The following is a 13,939-nucleotide window of genomic DNA, read 5'->3' as shown; positions in this document are numbered from 1 at the left end:
CACTGCATGTTGAAGGTCACTCATTTTACATAAGCACATGAAGTCATCAAAAGGAAGATTAATTTAAAAGCTCGATAACTTTTTTTCCTTTTTTTTTTTTTTTTTGAATGTCGGTGAGAACTGACGGCCAGACTAACGAACTAACCAAGAAAGGACAAAGTGTTCATCCTGCTCAAAACAAAAATGCCCAAAACTGTTTTCCCCCTCCCTCCCCGCCTGCCCCCCCTCCCACGGTTCTCCGGTGACGCCTCCCCTGAGCCCTTGTTACCTAACTTTTACACAAACACTCAGTTCCCGTAGCATCACCTTCAAACAGCTCTGGCTTTCTGTCCGATCACATCTTGGTTTAGAGGAGCCGAGGCAAAGCGCTTACTACTGAGGGGTTCTGCAGCAGCTCCGCAAGGTAATCAAGTTGTTGGATTTTTACTTTTCCCTTCTACTGCCTAACAGCAATTAAGTAGATGGACCAGCAAAAGCCTCCTGGCAAACTGTCTTGCTGGAATCACTACAAACTTTAAAATAGATTTAGTAACACTTTGGCTGGCTTACTTCCTGCAGGGAAACAGAAACAGCTTTTAAAATCCAGATCTAGTGCAAAATACAAAATCACTAGTATTTCTGTTAGTCACGGGTGTCAGCTGTGTGTTTAAACACGCGTATACATCCTGATTTAGTTTCAGTTCATCACATTAGACAGATCTAGAAAGCAGCAGTCTGCCAGGACCGTGGTCCAGCTGTTCTGCTCAGCCCCGCCACGGGCTGTGTGCCTCTCCAGCCATACAGCTGCAAAACGCCCTTAATTCTTTGTGGCTTCTTGTATCTTCTGCAGGCTCCGAATTGCCAGGATGCTTCTGCTCCTTTCTCTGGTCACCGGGCTTGCCCTGTCTGCCTCTGGTGTCATGACAGACAAAGAAACTGACCCAAGCCAGGAGTCGTTTCATGACATACAGAAAAAAGTGAATGACCTCTGGCAGAATTTGCTTTACCCGGTAATGCCTGGTAACGAGACGGATGGGATGATTTATGCCACTTGTGAAATGAAGCCCAGCTCCAAAATAGATGCTGACAAGCCACAAGTGTCTGGACAAGTCTTATTCAGACAGTATTACTCATATGGAAGATTAGAAGCCATTTTTTACTTGGATGGGTTCCCGCTGGATAACAATCAGTCTGGCAGAGCTATACACATCCATGAGCTTGGGGATCTCAGCAAGGGCTGTGACTCTACGGGAGGACACTACAACCCTTTCAGAGTGAATCACCCCCGTCACCCAGGGGATTTCGGCAACTTTTTTCCTAAAGAAGGCAAAATCAGAAAATACAAAACAAATCTCTTCGCCACTATGTTTGGTCCATATTCCATCACGGGCAGATCCGTTGTGATCCACGAGCAGGAAGATGACATGGGCAAGGGCAACAATAAGGCCAGTTTGGAAAATGGAAATGCTGGGAAACGTCTGGCTTGCTGCGTGATTGGGATATGCAACAAGAACTTGTGGGAAGAGAAATTGTCTGAGGTTACCGACAAGAAGAAGAGAGGGCTCAACAAACGAACATAGAACCAGGCTTAAGTGAAGACCAGGAACCGGCTGCAGCCTGGGCAGCACGAAGTACCTTAGGCTGTGCCAGTGGCCACTAAGATATATGGCTAAAGGATTTCCATTCCCATTTGCTTGCTCCTGTAAGACCTGTGTATCACTTAGTAGAGCCTCCTTTCTGTAAGCCCATCAATAAAAACAGCATCAACTCAACATTGTGATGTATTTTCCTGAAGAGAAAAGATTCCCCTTCATGCAGTTTGGGAGTCGAATGCATGTAGAGTAAGAGTGCTAACGGATACAGTTGATAGTGTGTAAAGAGTCTGTGCACTGTAAGGGGCACTTAAAGGATCATTAAGTTAGATGCCCAAGGAAAAAAAGTTAAGGTGAGTAAGAAATTGCCTCTCATTAGATGCTATCCTGTATTCAGCTGCAAATCTGAAAGGCAAGATGATCTCTATCCTTTCAACAGTGTTGGGTGTTGTGCTGCAAGACCTGGATAATAGATGTCCCCTAAAAACAAGGAAAAGCACAGACATTCCCGTTTTAAACTTTAGATCCATTGTGTTATTCTACTTGTGTTTTCAGGTTTTATTCTCAAACATGTACAAGCTTCTTAACTATTTCAAATTGTCCACATAGCTATAGCTAAGTCACAATGTTTACATCTGAAAGCAGACTTAAAAGAAATATTCATTTGCCATCACTCCCCAGCAAAAAATCCTTAAAGTCTCTAGTTTGTGCCTGTAAGTCACTAAGTTGTACACAAAAGTTTTAATACTGCTTAGACAATGATGATAAAGTTAGCAGGTCAGAGATAAATATTATTTTCAAAGCCAAAAGAACCTGAGTGTGTTTCTTCATACAAAAACGTAGGAAGTAAATCAGTCAATTTAGACTGGGAGAAGTGACAGTGAAAAGATTTAAGTCTGAAAATTATCAGACTTAAAACTCTCTCTCAATAAAGCTTTATTTTTTAAATTTAGCATAACTCACTGAAAATACTAAAACATTACCTCATGACTATCATTCATCTGATACCGAGAAAAGGAAACAAGCGGGCAGAACAAGCGTATCAGGAAATGTTTTTATTAAAGATGACAAAATGTATTAATACAGTTTAACCATGTTGTGCAGTTAATCCAGGCAGCAACAAAAGACAAGTTTGCAAATAAATTAAACTGCATAATTTAGAAAGTAAAACTACAAAACAGAAGTTGGTAAACAAAATCCTATCTTTTAGAAACGTAGCAGACTTTCAACTTAATCTCAGTTAAGATTTTGAAATACATTCCTGAGCTCATAGGGATTAAAGAAATTCCACTGTCTTTATTATACAAATTCCCATATGCTTAAAAATAGCCTCACTTAGAAAAAAAGCAACATTCTAAAAGATGCTTCTTAATCTGTCATTTTCACACACTTATTTTACAAATTCAGTGTGTTGTTTTTCAAATAACCACAACATCATATTTTCAAATAAAATCCTTCTCACTGATAATGCATCAATTCACTTTTATGCGAGACAAACTCCTTAAAATCAGTTTGCGAAATGCATCTTCTCCGTACCCCTGCTACAACTATCCCTTCCCAGTTTGCTCCCCCAAAGCCCAACACCAAAAAGGCTTATATGTCTGGATGTCACTTCTGCATTTCTAAAGTCCTAAAGGGAACATGAGTCTAAAAAACACAAAGAAAACCAACACCAACACCCGCACACACCCCCAGGAAAAAAACCAACCCTGAAGTAGTGTTCATTCCACAACAAAATGCTAATTAATTTATGGGGGGTGGGGAATCATCGTTCTAACAGCACAATATCAATTAAAGCAATATCCAAGGAAGACACTGACAAGAATATTCAATTAGTTATCACATAGTGCAGCAAAGATGTTTTTACAAGTCTCCTGGCTTTGAAGTCCTCTGTTGCTGGGAGAAGGCTAAAAACACAGCTAGAATATACATTTACTAGCACAGAAAGGAGTGGGACAGTACTGCAGCAGGGATATAGCACTAAAAATGAGGTTTCCAGAGATCTAGATATCTTACTGGAATTTAATGATTGCAAAGATATAAAAATGGCATCTAAGAGGGAAAATGGTGTCAGAATAATTACCAAGATATCCTAATTGTTGGGTCACTATGTTCTCACAGATAAAACACGCTAAAAAGAATCAATGAATGAGGCATTAAAAAGCTGTTGGTCCAGCACTGCTTCTACCTGCTCAGTCTTGCACCAAGCTCTTCATTAATTTACAGTGTTAAGTGGCTGTTAAGAGACGCGGAGCAAAATGCTAACTCACACAGCTGTGGGTCAGGAAAGGCAGAGGACAGGGAAACAGTGTAACACCTTCAACATTTCTGAGCTCAGCTACCTGAAATCTTGACCTTCTTCCTCCCTTGCCTCAGTTCTGACTGCATTGATATTTAGCTCTGTGCAGGATTAGTCTGTGAGAGACCGAAAAGAACAAGTCTTGAATAAAATGCTACTTCATGTGACATTCAAGCACTAAAGGAAAAAGTCCTGCTACATTCTCCTGGAGATTTCTGTTTCTGCAGCTACTTCTCCTTGGACTTGTCAGTGCTGTCACTAAATGAGTCAATAACGCAGTCGGTTGCAATTAACAGGAACAGCATAACAATCTTTCAGATCCTTAAGCTCTTCTTGTGTTTTCAGGTGATGAGGAGCTTAAACTGTGATCAGGATAATGAAAGAAAAACTTTTTTACTGCTTTATGTTCCTAATATGCTTAAATATACAGATGGTTTTTGTTCCTTAGGGCTGCTCCTTAATATCAGTGAAATGCTGCAATGCCAAATTACCTTTAAAGAGAAAGGAAACGTATTTGAGGAACCCTGCCAGAATGGCTTTATTGCCTGCAGAGAGCCACTGAAAGGGTTACATGGATGCACCTGCTAGGGAAAACACATGAGAACAGAGACAAGCTACATTTTTCACCTTCCCACTATCATTCCTTATATGTAATAATTTACATACAGTCTTTCTTCTGCTGAATACAAACTGTTCATGGACCCTGACACCTTGATTATGGCAGCACCTGCTAGCTCATCTTCCATATACAGACGAGTTTGTCAGTATTGCTAATATAAACTCTGTTTATTCACTAGCTGACAAGTGGGCTGTAAAAATTTGCAGCTGGCAGTTATTTGTCAAAGAAGTACTCAATCTGGGAGGGATTTTCCTTTTTATTAGTGGTATTTTATTAAATTTGATTTAATTCTCTCTGATTGGTTTCAAGTTCTAGGAGTGAGAAATGAACATTTACAGACAATTAGGTCCCAAGCCAGCAGAAAAATTGCCTTGACGGCTGCTGGCCCATAGAAGCTCCACAGCTGCAGAGACTATTCCTTATGCTACAAACAGGAGAGGAAGGACATGCCTCCCCTTCTCCTACAGCTGCTAACTTCAACATTAAGTATTCCCTTGTCGCTGCCTTCCCAGGAGCAGAGTGGCACAGCTCCAGCATCAGCAGCAAGCTAGGGAATGAGACAGCAGCCTCCCTTTTCCCCAGTTATCCGAATGTTTTCCTATGACTAAACATCAACAAGGGAAGAAGTTTAAGAAAGCAGCAACAATGCAAGTAAACCTACCACACCATAGACCGGTGAAACGAGGAGGAAAGGAAGAGTTATCCTTAATTCCAAAACACAAGAAAATAAAAAAGACACAGATTCCTTTAAAAAGGAGGGCACCTTTTTAAAGCAGGCTGAAATCTACCACCGGTTACTCAGCCTGAGGGCTGTTCCAGCTCCTGTAAGTTGAGGAATGCAATTCTAGTAACCGAGAGTGCCAAGTAGGTGGACCAGATGTCACTGGTTCTCTTCTTACTGCTCCCCTTGCTTTGGAACAGCATTGCTGTTTCTCAGAGAAAGACTTCTGGCTTCATTAAATTGGGTTCTCGGTATCTGGTGAAATAATTGCCTGCATTTTCATGAGATGAGCTGGAAGAGGGAAGGAAAAATTTTGTACAGTTCAGAAGATATAAAGGTTTGTAACGAGAAACAATATAGATGCAGCAATGGTTTTCAGAAACTTCTTATAAGGGAACTGATTTTATTCTAAGTATGTGATTTCCCATCACTATATGGAAAGAGAAACAGAACGCAGTCTGAGAAACAAGCAAAAGCTTGCAGCCTTAAGATGCTTCTCAGTTTATCACTCCAAATTTTTCATCCTTGGAAGATTAAAACCATTAAAATACAGTCCAGCACTAGGACCATACATGTTACAGAAGGCTAGTGATAATATGATAAATCATTATCATTGGTCTCTTTGCTACACTAATGTAATCAATCTATGTAAAAACCAAAAATCATTAAAAAAAGCCCTAACATGATTAAACCTCATCACTAATTCTTTCCCTTAGGTAATTTTGGTACACTGTAGCCAAAACTAACAGAAAAACACCTTTGACAAACACTACCAGTTCAATGTAAAAATCATGCCCATGACACGCTGTTTCACCAATCATATTCGTAGCAGCACAGACACTGCAAAAGGATTACAGTGAGATGCTCGAGGGCCTGGATTTCATACCTCAAGCCAAGCTGTTATCCAAATATTCACAGTTTTCAGCAGGATCAGATGGTTTCTTGTTTTCAGATTCAGGGAGCTCCTCAAAGCTGTTATTTGTGTGTGCAGTTGTAACACTGAGCCCTCTGTGCCTTCCAGGGCCCTCAATATGCACCACATCCACGGTGCTATTTCGGTCCCCTCTTTCATTTGGAATTTCACAATCACTCTCTGAGGTTTCATCATTGTCTTTCAGGGCCTCAGTTTCAGCTGTTTGTTCATTCTCCGAGTTTGAGGGATCTGTGGGGTCAGACGGGTCAGGGCTGGAAAGTGGGAACTCTCCCTCAGATGAACCATTAAGCTCCGTTCCAGCCACCGTGATCTGCTCCCCTGCAGAAGTGCCTGCTCTTTTCCCCTCCAGTTCTGCAACTGCCTGCTCTGTCAGTTTAATTATCTGACTTCCAAGCTTGTTTATTTCTTCTTCCTCAGAAGGTAGCTGGGGTAATGAAGGATAAAAATGTTTATTTTGGTTTCCGTTATTTAAGTTTGTTCCCTCTGGAGCCAGGGACTCACTTGCAACAGCACAAGTTTCATCGCATTCTCCCTTCTGTTCTGCTGAAAGAGAAATGGAACAGCGAGATGCTCTAGTCAGTTACAGGTATTTATTATATGTCTGACCTGAAGACCATCACCACCAGTGCCAAACCACAGAGATGTTTACCTCAGTAAGGAATTTCTAAGAGTGATCCCCTATCCCATCCCAGACCCATTTCTTAGATGATAAGCAATCAACACTCGGTTTCTTGCTGGATCTGGCCCTGTTTTGCAGCCTGTCTTTTCCCTCGCACCAACAACTCTAAGAGAGTCATAGTCAATACCATACTGCAGAACAGCAGGGTCAGGCAAATTTTCAAAGGAGTATCAGCTGTAAGCAAGGCACTCCACCTACAGAAAATTTTGGCACAGCTTAACCATTAATCCCCACATCCCTACTACTTTTAGGGTAACACAAGCTTCATTCATTTGGAGCTTTCCACAGGCTTTCATCCAATAATGACGTTTCGTTATTGGTCCTGCAACATTTCTCCTAACATAAAAGATTATTCTAATTTGGGTAACACCATAAAACAAAGCAGCAGTGGAAGAATTTTAAATATACCATTATACCAAAAGGCAAACACTGAACAAAGTGTCAGAGTAGAGAAAACAGCAATGTGTAAACAAACAGCTTTGTTAAAGGGAGAGAATTTGTCCCCATCCATGTAAAGGACAAAAAGCCTCATTGAAAATAAGCTTGCGAAGTCAAGAAAGAAAATCAGGAAATGCCAGGAGCATGGGTGCATTGACAGCTTAAAAAGACTCTTCTCATGCAGATGCATTATCTTTTAATATATGAGCTTTTACTCTTTCTCCTGCAGGAATCCTGCTTCGTGCAATGCACAGGGCAGCCTGGCTGCCGGAGGACCAGAGCTACGCAATACAGGAGCCCGCCTCATTTGTAATTTGGGAGCTGCCCAGTGAGTGAGAGAAGGGTTGACACAAAGGGAACAGACAACTTTTACTACCACTAAGGAAGCCGGGAATGCTACTCTGAAGAGCTGGAATTTACGTCTGTGGAAAAGGCAGGGATAAATTAACTTTCAAAAGGTGATCACCCACAGGATCTAATCTTCATTATCTGAGCGCTCAGCTGGAAACCTAGGAGCTTGATTTGCAGTACTGCTCTGCTCATGTTGTATGTTTCAACACACATACTCAAAGTACTCCAAAAAGAGCCAAAACTTATGTACCTCAAATTGGCCCTCGAAATTAGCAGGGACTCTACCTTATTCCTTGCGTGCCTCAGTTTCCCCTCTCTACAACGGGATAACACCATCTCGGCACCTTGCTGCAATTTTCTGAAGATAAACTGGTTCAAAGCACTGTATCACCAGTGAAAAGTTCCTAGAAAAACAGTACTTTTGTCTTCAGGGAATGCTTGAAATAGCACACAGGCAATACAGCAGGAACAATGCATTCAACAATGAAGAGGAAAAAACCCTGAACAGTTGTTCATTAGCAACTGTACTGCTCAAGTATAATCTATGCCGTCCTGTGCATTGGATAAAGCGAGATTTGTGGCACAAGACAGTCTTTAATTCATACGGTTGTACTATGTCATAATGCATCTTCACACAGGAACTGCACAGTATATCCTACAGACTCCTACCATCCAGCTTAACTGAACCAATGATAACAAGTACAGACTAAAACAGGCCTTGATGAGACCAGGGTAAGCAGATAGATTAGCTAAAAAAAACCCTGAAAAAGTCCTCTGATTATCTGTAGATCTAAGGAGAGCAACATTTGATGTATTACAGAAAGTTCCGATAAAGAATGTACGCTAGCGCAAAAGCTAAAACCGTTTCCTGGGTCAAACGGACAACAAATATCTGCGGTACTATTTAAAAAACCATAGCTACCCAACGTGACATCAGGCCGAGTATTTATAGATATGTAAGGATTTCATTGCTATTCTACTTATCAACTGTTTTCACTCAACTGATCATTCAACTAATGGGAAAATAAAAGTGGTTTTGTTTTTATTTCAGGAATACTTTTAAACCAAGGATCCTTGGTAAACAAAGGCTGATGAACACATTCCTACATTCTTCCCAGCTGCCAAGCCCCCCCAGATTTTGGAGGTGTATACTGTAGAGATGAAAAACTGCAATATGCACCAAGCTCCTCAGACTCAACAGCAGCCAGTCACTCTCTAAGCCGAGTGGCACAAAAGGTGACTCAGTGTATCACTCATATAGCTGCTGACTGCAGAGGAGCCATGCGACTCCAAGCACAGGGACATGCCCTACAGCTGAAAACACACTGCTGCCTTTCCAGGCTTCAAAGGGAAGATGGCAGCCCCAAGCATCCTTCAGAAGAAGGATGTGGAGCAACAGAAGGAGCTATTGCTGCTCCACCCATGGTTAGAAGCTATGGCATCCCCCGCACAACTGGTAGCATATATGCGCTCATCTATGCCACTGACAAGTTGGCCCTGTTTATGAATTTTGTCTGAGCTCTCACTACAGGTTATCCGGTACACTGGGCCACATGCAAAGGCAACAACCAAGCTGTCTGTGCAGGCAGAACAGTAATTTCTTAACATACTCCAGTTTAACGACAGGATCTCTGTGACTGACTTTGGCTCTGTTACGGATCTGTTTGGGATAGGGAGGAGGAAAGAGGGTGATGACCTACTGGGAGCTGATTGTTCCCATGACTGCCACAGGTCTAATCCTTGTCTGTCTTCTCTCCAAGGCTGTTTTCTTCTACTCTTCTCTTCCCCTGCCTAGCTCTTTGCTCCTGCCCTATATCCCTTTGTTTATCCAGTCCCTACACTCACTCTGTCCATTACTCATCCAGATTTCAGCCTTCTTTATTACACCTTGCTTTCACTGTCAGCATTTTGGTTCCTTACTCCTGTGCTCTGACCTCTGCTCGACCAGTCTTCCTTCGACTGTCAATCCCCATCTACTCTAGTCTTCCCATCACTTGAGTCCTGATCTTAGCCCTCCTTTCCTCTCTACTCCAGGTTTTGTTCCCTCTGGGCTTACATTATCTTGAAGGAACAGTGCATACAGAATTTTATCAGTGTTGGTGGCTTGAAGAAAGCTCAACAGAATCATTGGTTTGGTTTTCATCGTTTTTAGCAGGTGAGATTTAAAACCGAATGGTTTAGAATGGGGTGGAACCTCCAGCCTGTTTTCTCAGGGTGGAAACATTTTCAAATTTCTTTCAATTATAAACTAAATGCTTGCATGTTTGAAAAAAAAAAAAGAAATAAAAAAAAGAATAAAATAATAAAAGAAAAAAAAAAAAACCCGAAACACGTGGTCATCAGAATTTAACACAAAAAAGTTCTTTGGCTGACACTAAAAACATCAGCTGAAGTAGAAAACACGGCATGGAAAGCTTCAGCCCTTCAGCCCAGAGCTAAAGTTTGGCAGTGTTACAAAGCAACAGAAACAGGGCCTGATGAGATTTGACAGGCAGCTTTAATCAAAACTGTAATACCAACCTCACCTAGGACAAATACGTAAAGGAAAGAGCACAATGCCACCAAGTAAATACTTTCAGTAACTGCAGATTTAATTAAAAATCAATGATTAAGCAGGCCAAAAATTAATATTTATGAGTTATTATTACTCACTGGAGAAATATTCACTATAGTTTCACTCTATTTTTAGCAAAAATATCAGCTGATCAAGATTATTAAAAATGATAAGTCTGGCTGTCAAGTTTTATCAGATGATGACATGGATAATAAAGTCAAAATTAAGCCACAATCTATTTAATTTCAGGACTAACAAATAAATTGTTTATGATGCTTCATGGTTAGCTGAGTAAGATCTGGGCATACCAAAATGTTATGCCCATTAAAGAGCTTATCCAAATGCTGATAGGCAAGCATAATAATCCATCTCCCATCCATTATAAAAAAACTGAAGTGGGGAAAAAAATAAATCAAAGTTATCAGCAAACCACTATCTTCTGCTACTGTCAAATAAAGTTAAGCTTGACTTTGTAGAGATGTTAAAGCTTGCTATTGGGGAAGGATTTTTAACAAAACACATGCAAGACTATAAAAAAAGCCGTCAATTTCTCTGGGAAAACGAGTCAGGTATTTCCATTTACTGGGTGCAATCAGGAAGCCATTCATCTAGATACCAGCTATAATGCAGGAAAGTGCTAAGCCAGTTCCACGGAACGCTTTCCTACTGTGCATTTTAACTGAGGGAAAAAGAGCAGGGGACAGTTAATTGTAACATAGATGGCATGAATAACCTCTCACAGTATCAAGTTATCTGGCAGGAAAATTCTGTGAGGTGTAAGACCCGGTCCCTAGCCCTGTGCAATCTATTCAACAGTCATTTTTCAGTCATTTCTTTGCTATTTGTACTGGGACCATCTATCCATTTTACTTGTGGATGACTTATTCAACCTCTGTAACCACTGAAACTTCACATTCTGCTATCCCAGCATGAAAATTTATTACTTTTTCTCTGGAAAGAAATGAGTGCTCAGCTCTCATCATGTTCCTTACGTTCCAGGTGCTCACCTTGTATTACAGTTTTCTGTGGCTTATCAGTAAACGCTAACAATGGTGACCTGGACCGCTGTATAACAGGTAAGGCTGGGTCACTGAATGTTATGGTGTCCTTTCCACCTGAAACAACCAAAGTGTTAGAATCATCAATCCACCAATTACATCCATTGTGCACTAATGATATTCAAACATATCCTACATTTTTTTTGCAATATTATTGAAAAGTACAGAACAAGAAAAGCATCTCAAATGATCCTTCTACAGCACGGAAAAAAATAGTTCGTACTGGAGCTGGAATATGCAAGTCAAATATAGAAGAGGTGTTTGTTTTTACCTGCAATACTGAGCAAAGGACAGATTTTGAAAGACCAGGTGCTGTATGCAGCAAATTGTATTAGCAGTTAGCATTCAATTCAGAATATTAACAACCAGATCATACCCAAAGTTTTACAAAGAGTAATGGATCATTTGCATGCTCTTACCACCACGTGTTCAGCTCTGACTGTTTACTCTCTATTACCCTGCCTCAACGATGAACCTGCTCGTACCACTTGTGCAATTTTACACTACATACTCACACACATATTATCCTGCAATGGTCCCTTAGAAAAGAAGACTGAAAGCTTAGCGTAACTAAGAACTGCTGGAGCAAGCAAGCATACATTGCTGGGAACAGGAGAGATTTTAATCTGAAAATTCCAAAAGCATTTCTGAGCAACTTTTTTTTTAACCAAATGGAAAAGGGCAATTTTCCAGCAGTTTTGCAGACAAAATAGTGCAAGAAACTCTTCAGCTGAGGACTCTGCTGTAGATGCCTAGTCTTTACATATTTTAGCAATACAGAAAGAAACACCTGCAGATCCTTTAGGAAGTCCTCCACTGTTCAGGATGCTCATGTTTCTAGTGACTGACACTACCTTAAACCTAGAGGGGAAATGGCAGGAAATGTGCAAGATCAGCTAAGTGTGGTGTTTGTGTGGCCTCCAGAACAACTGCCAACCGATAAGTAATGGCTGGGGAGGTGGCAAGCTACTGCTCTATTTATCTCCATAAGAACGGACATTTATGTAACAACCACTTCTCCCCTCTAAATCTGTTTGTACGTTTCACCTTAAGGCAACATCCTAAATCTAATCACCCATCCAAGACAAAGACTTTCAACAGAGCAGCAGGTCAGGAGATACCCAGAATAAATCCAGCTCTGAGAAAGTTCTGGTACCTACTAAGAAATAATGAAAGTCAGGCTGTTCCCATGGAGTCTAACTGGAATAGTCCAATCCCTAAATACTTTTGAAAGCACTGGCTGTAAATACTTTGATCCTGAAGGTATTAATGATGTTCTTATACCTTAACATGTCGGGGTATACACTGCAGCAATATGAATGCAATTCCTGCTTTTGAAACTGGATCTTTTCAAGCTTTGATCCCCCTGTCAACTATGCATCAGAATTCTGCCTTCACCATAGCAAGTTATAAAAAGTAGCATTAATTAACACTAAGGTGGAGAACCCCCCCCCAGTGCAAGGCAAAATTAATTAAAGTGGGGGGAAAAAAGCAGGGGCAGGGAGGCAAAACAAATCCGACGGCTATTTCAAAATGCAAAAACCCCTAGACAAATGCACTTTCCTGTAATAACAGTGGAAGAATTTTATGTTGGAAGAAGAAATAATCATACAGGGAACTAGTGGTATGAAAACATCCAACAGATGTTCATACACTGTCAAAAGTAGCCACATATCCAAAAAGATACAAAATAATCCAACAGAGGAAGCAAAATTCAAAAACATGATGAATAAAAAAATTGGGGGGATGTAACTTTAAAGTGGAAAGCGGACTTTTGTTTTCCTTTTTTTTTTGGAATAAAAGAAGTAAAGCCTGAGCTAAACTCCCTGAAGATTGCCAAGACAAGCTTCAAAAAAGAAACTTCTTGACTTCCAGCCAGTATTTACACAGGAAACACATCTACTTCCACATTTTTCTCTGCAAACTAACTTGGTTACAGAAAATAAAGCTAAACTCAGTATCCACCATCTAAGCAACAGATGTAGCCCAAAAAGTCCTATGTATATTTATACATTAACAGTGACTCAACACCCGTTCATGAAGGAGGGACATGGGGGTATTGCTGCACTATATTCTGTGACTCATGATCTGAAGTTGGCTTACGCACAGGGGATTTCAATTACCTGCCATGTAAGCTCCATTTTGTAACTTATATAGCTACGTGCTCCTCTATTTAATGACTTTTGAAGGAATTTAGTGGAAAGTATACAGATCTCAAAATAAGTACACAAATAAGTTTTCAGCAGTTGTAAATTCTTCATTTTCTTCTCCAGGGTTGGGTATCCTCTTTTAACTTCTGCTGCACCCTACACTGCTGTAACTGGCTATACCCAGAGCAGCTGCTGAGCCCATTAATTCGACCTTGCCCCTGCTTCACATCGATTACTGTGGAGCAAGAGGCAGCACCGAAACTTTCTTATCACCCCAGACAGAAAAAGGCTGAGTCATGGTCAGCTCTTTTCTTAAGGACTGTTTTTCAGTGGAGATCTGGAATTTTCAGGAAGTGCTAGATTTTAAAAAAATACAGAATAATTTCTCTGTATGTCAAGTTGTGAGAGGAATAAGGTGGTGTTTACTATTACTGAATACACTTAACATATTACGCATGCATATTTGAATCTCAACATACCTAAGACAAAGCAAAGAATTAAATGCTTCTGTGAACATCACATCCTCTGCTTCCTTCTCAAGGCAAGCAGGCTCATAAAAAGAAAA

At 40.6% G+C, this 13,939-nt stretch overlaps 2 protein-coding genes across 7 annotated transcripts in view; one reads left to right on the top strand and one right to left on the bottom strand.

Moving 5' to 3' along the window:
- Positions 1–259: 259 nt before the first annotated feature.
- SOD3 (superoxide dismutase 3) lies at positions 260–1,751 on the top strand. Its single transcript, XM_005244647.4, has 2 exons — positions 260–403; positions 830–1,751. The coding sequence occupies exon 2, from the start codon at positions 846–848 to the stop codon at positions 1,557–1,559; it is 714 nt and encodes a 237-aa protein (XP_005244704.2). The 5' UTR covers positions 260–403; positions 830–845; the 3' UTR covers positions 1,560–1,751.
- Positions 1,752–2,611: 860 nt separating this feature from the next.
- The window catches only part of CCDC149 (coiled-coil domain containing 149), a 52,114-nt gene continuing 40,786 nt past the window's right edge, over positions 2,612–13,939 (bottom strand). For 2 of the 6 annotated variants that reach the window (XM_055795634.1, XM_055795636.1), the window contains 3 exons: positions 11,174–11,281; positions 6,097–6,687; positions 2,612–5,501 (listed from right to left, as the gene is read on the bottom strand). In XM_055795634.1, the coding sequence (XP_055651609.1) occupies positions 6,098–6,687; positions 11,174–11,281 (698 nt within the window). In that variant the 3' untranslated portion in view covers positions 2,612–5,501; position 6,097. The remainder of the gene's footprint in view (positions 5,502–6,096; positions 6,688–11,173; positions 11,282–13,939) is intronic. The other 4 variants (XM_055795635.1, XM_055795638.1, XM_055795639.1 and 1 more) reach the window with 3 other exon arrangements.

This window comes from Falco peregrinus, chromosome 2, assembly GCF_023634155.1.
Source record: "Falco peregrinus isolate bFalPer1 chromosome 2, bFalPer1.pri, whole genome shotgun sequence".
Classification (NCBI taxonomy): domain Eukaryota; kingdom Metazoa; phylum Chordata; class Aves; order Falconiformes; family Falconidae; genus Falco; species Falco peregrinus.
The sequence above is the reverse complement of the archived record's forward strand: the minus strand, read 5'-3'. Positions and strand labels throughout refer to the sequence as shown.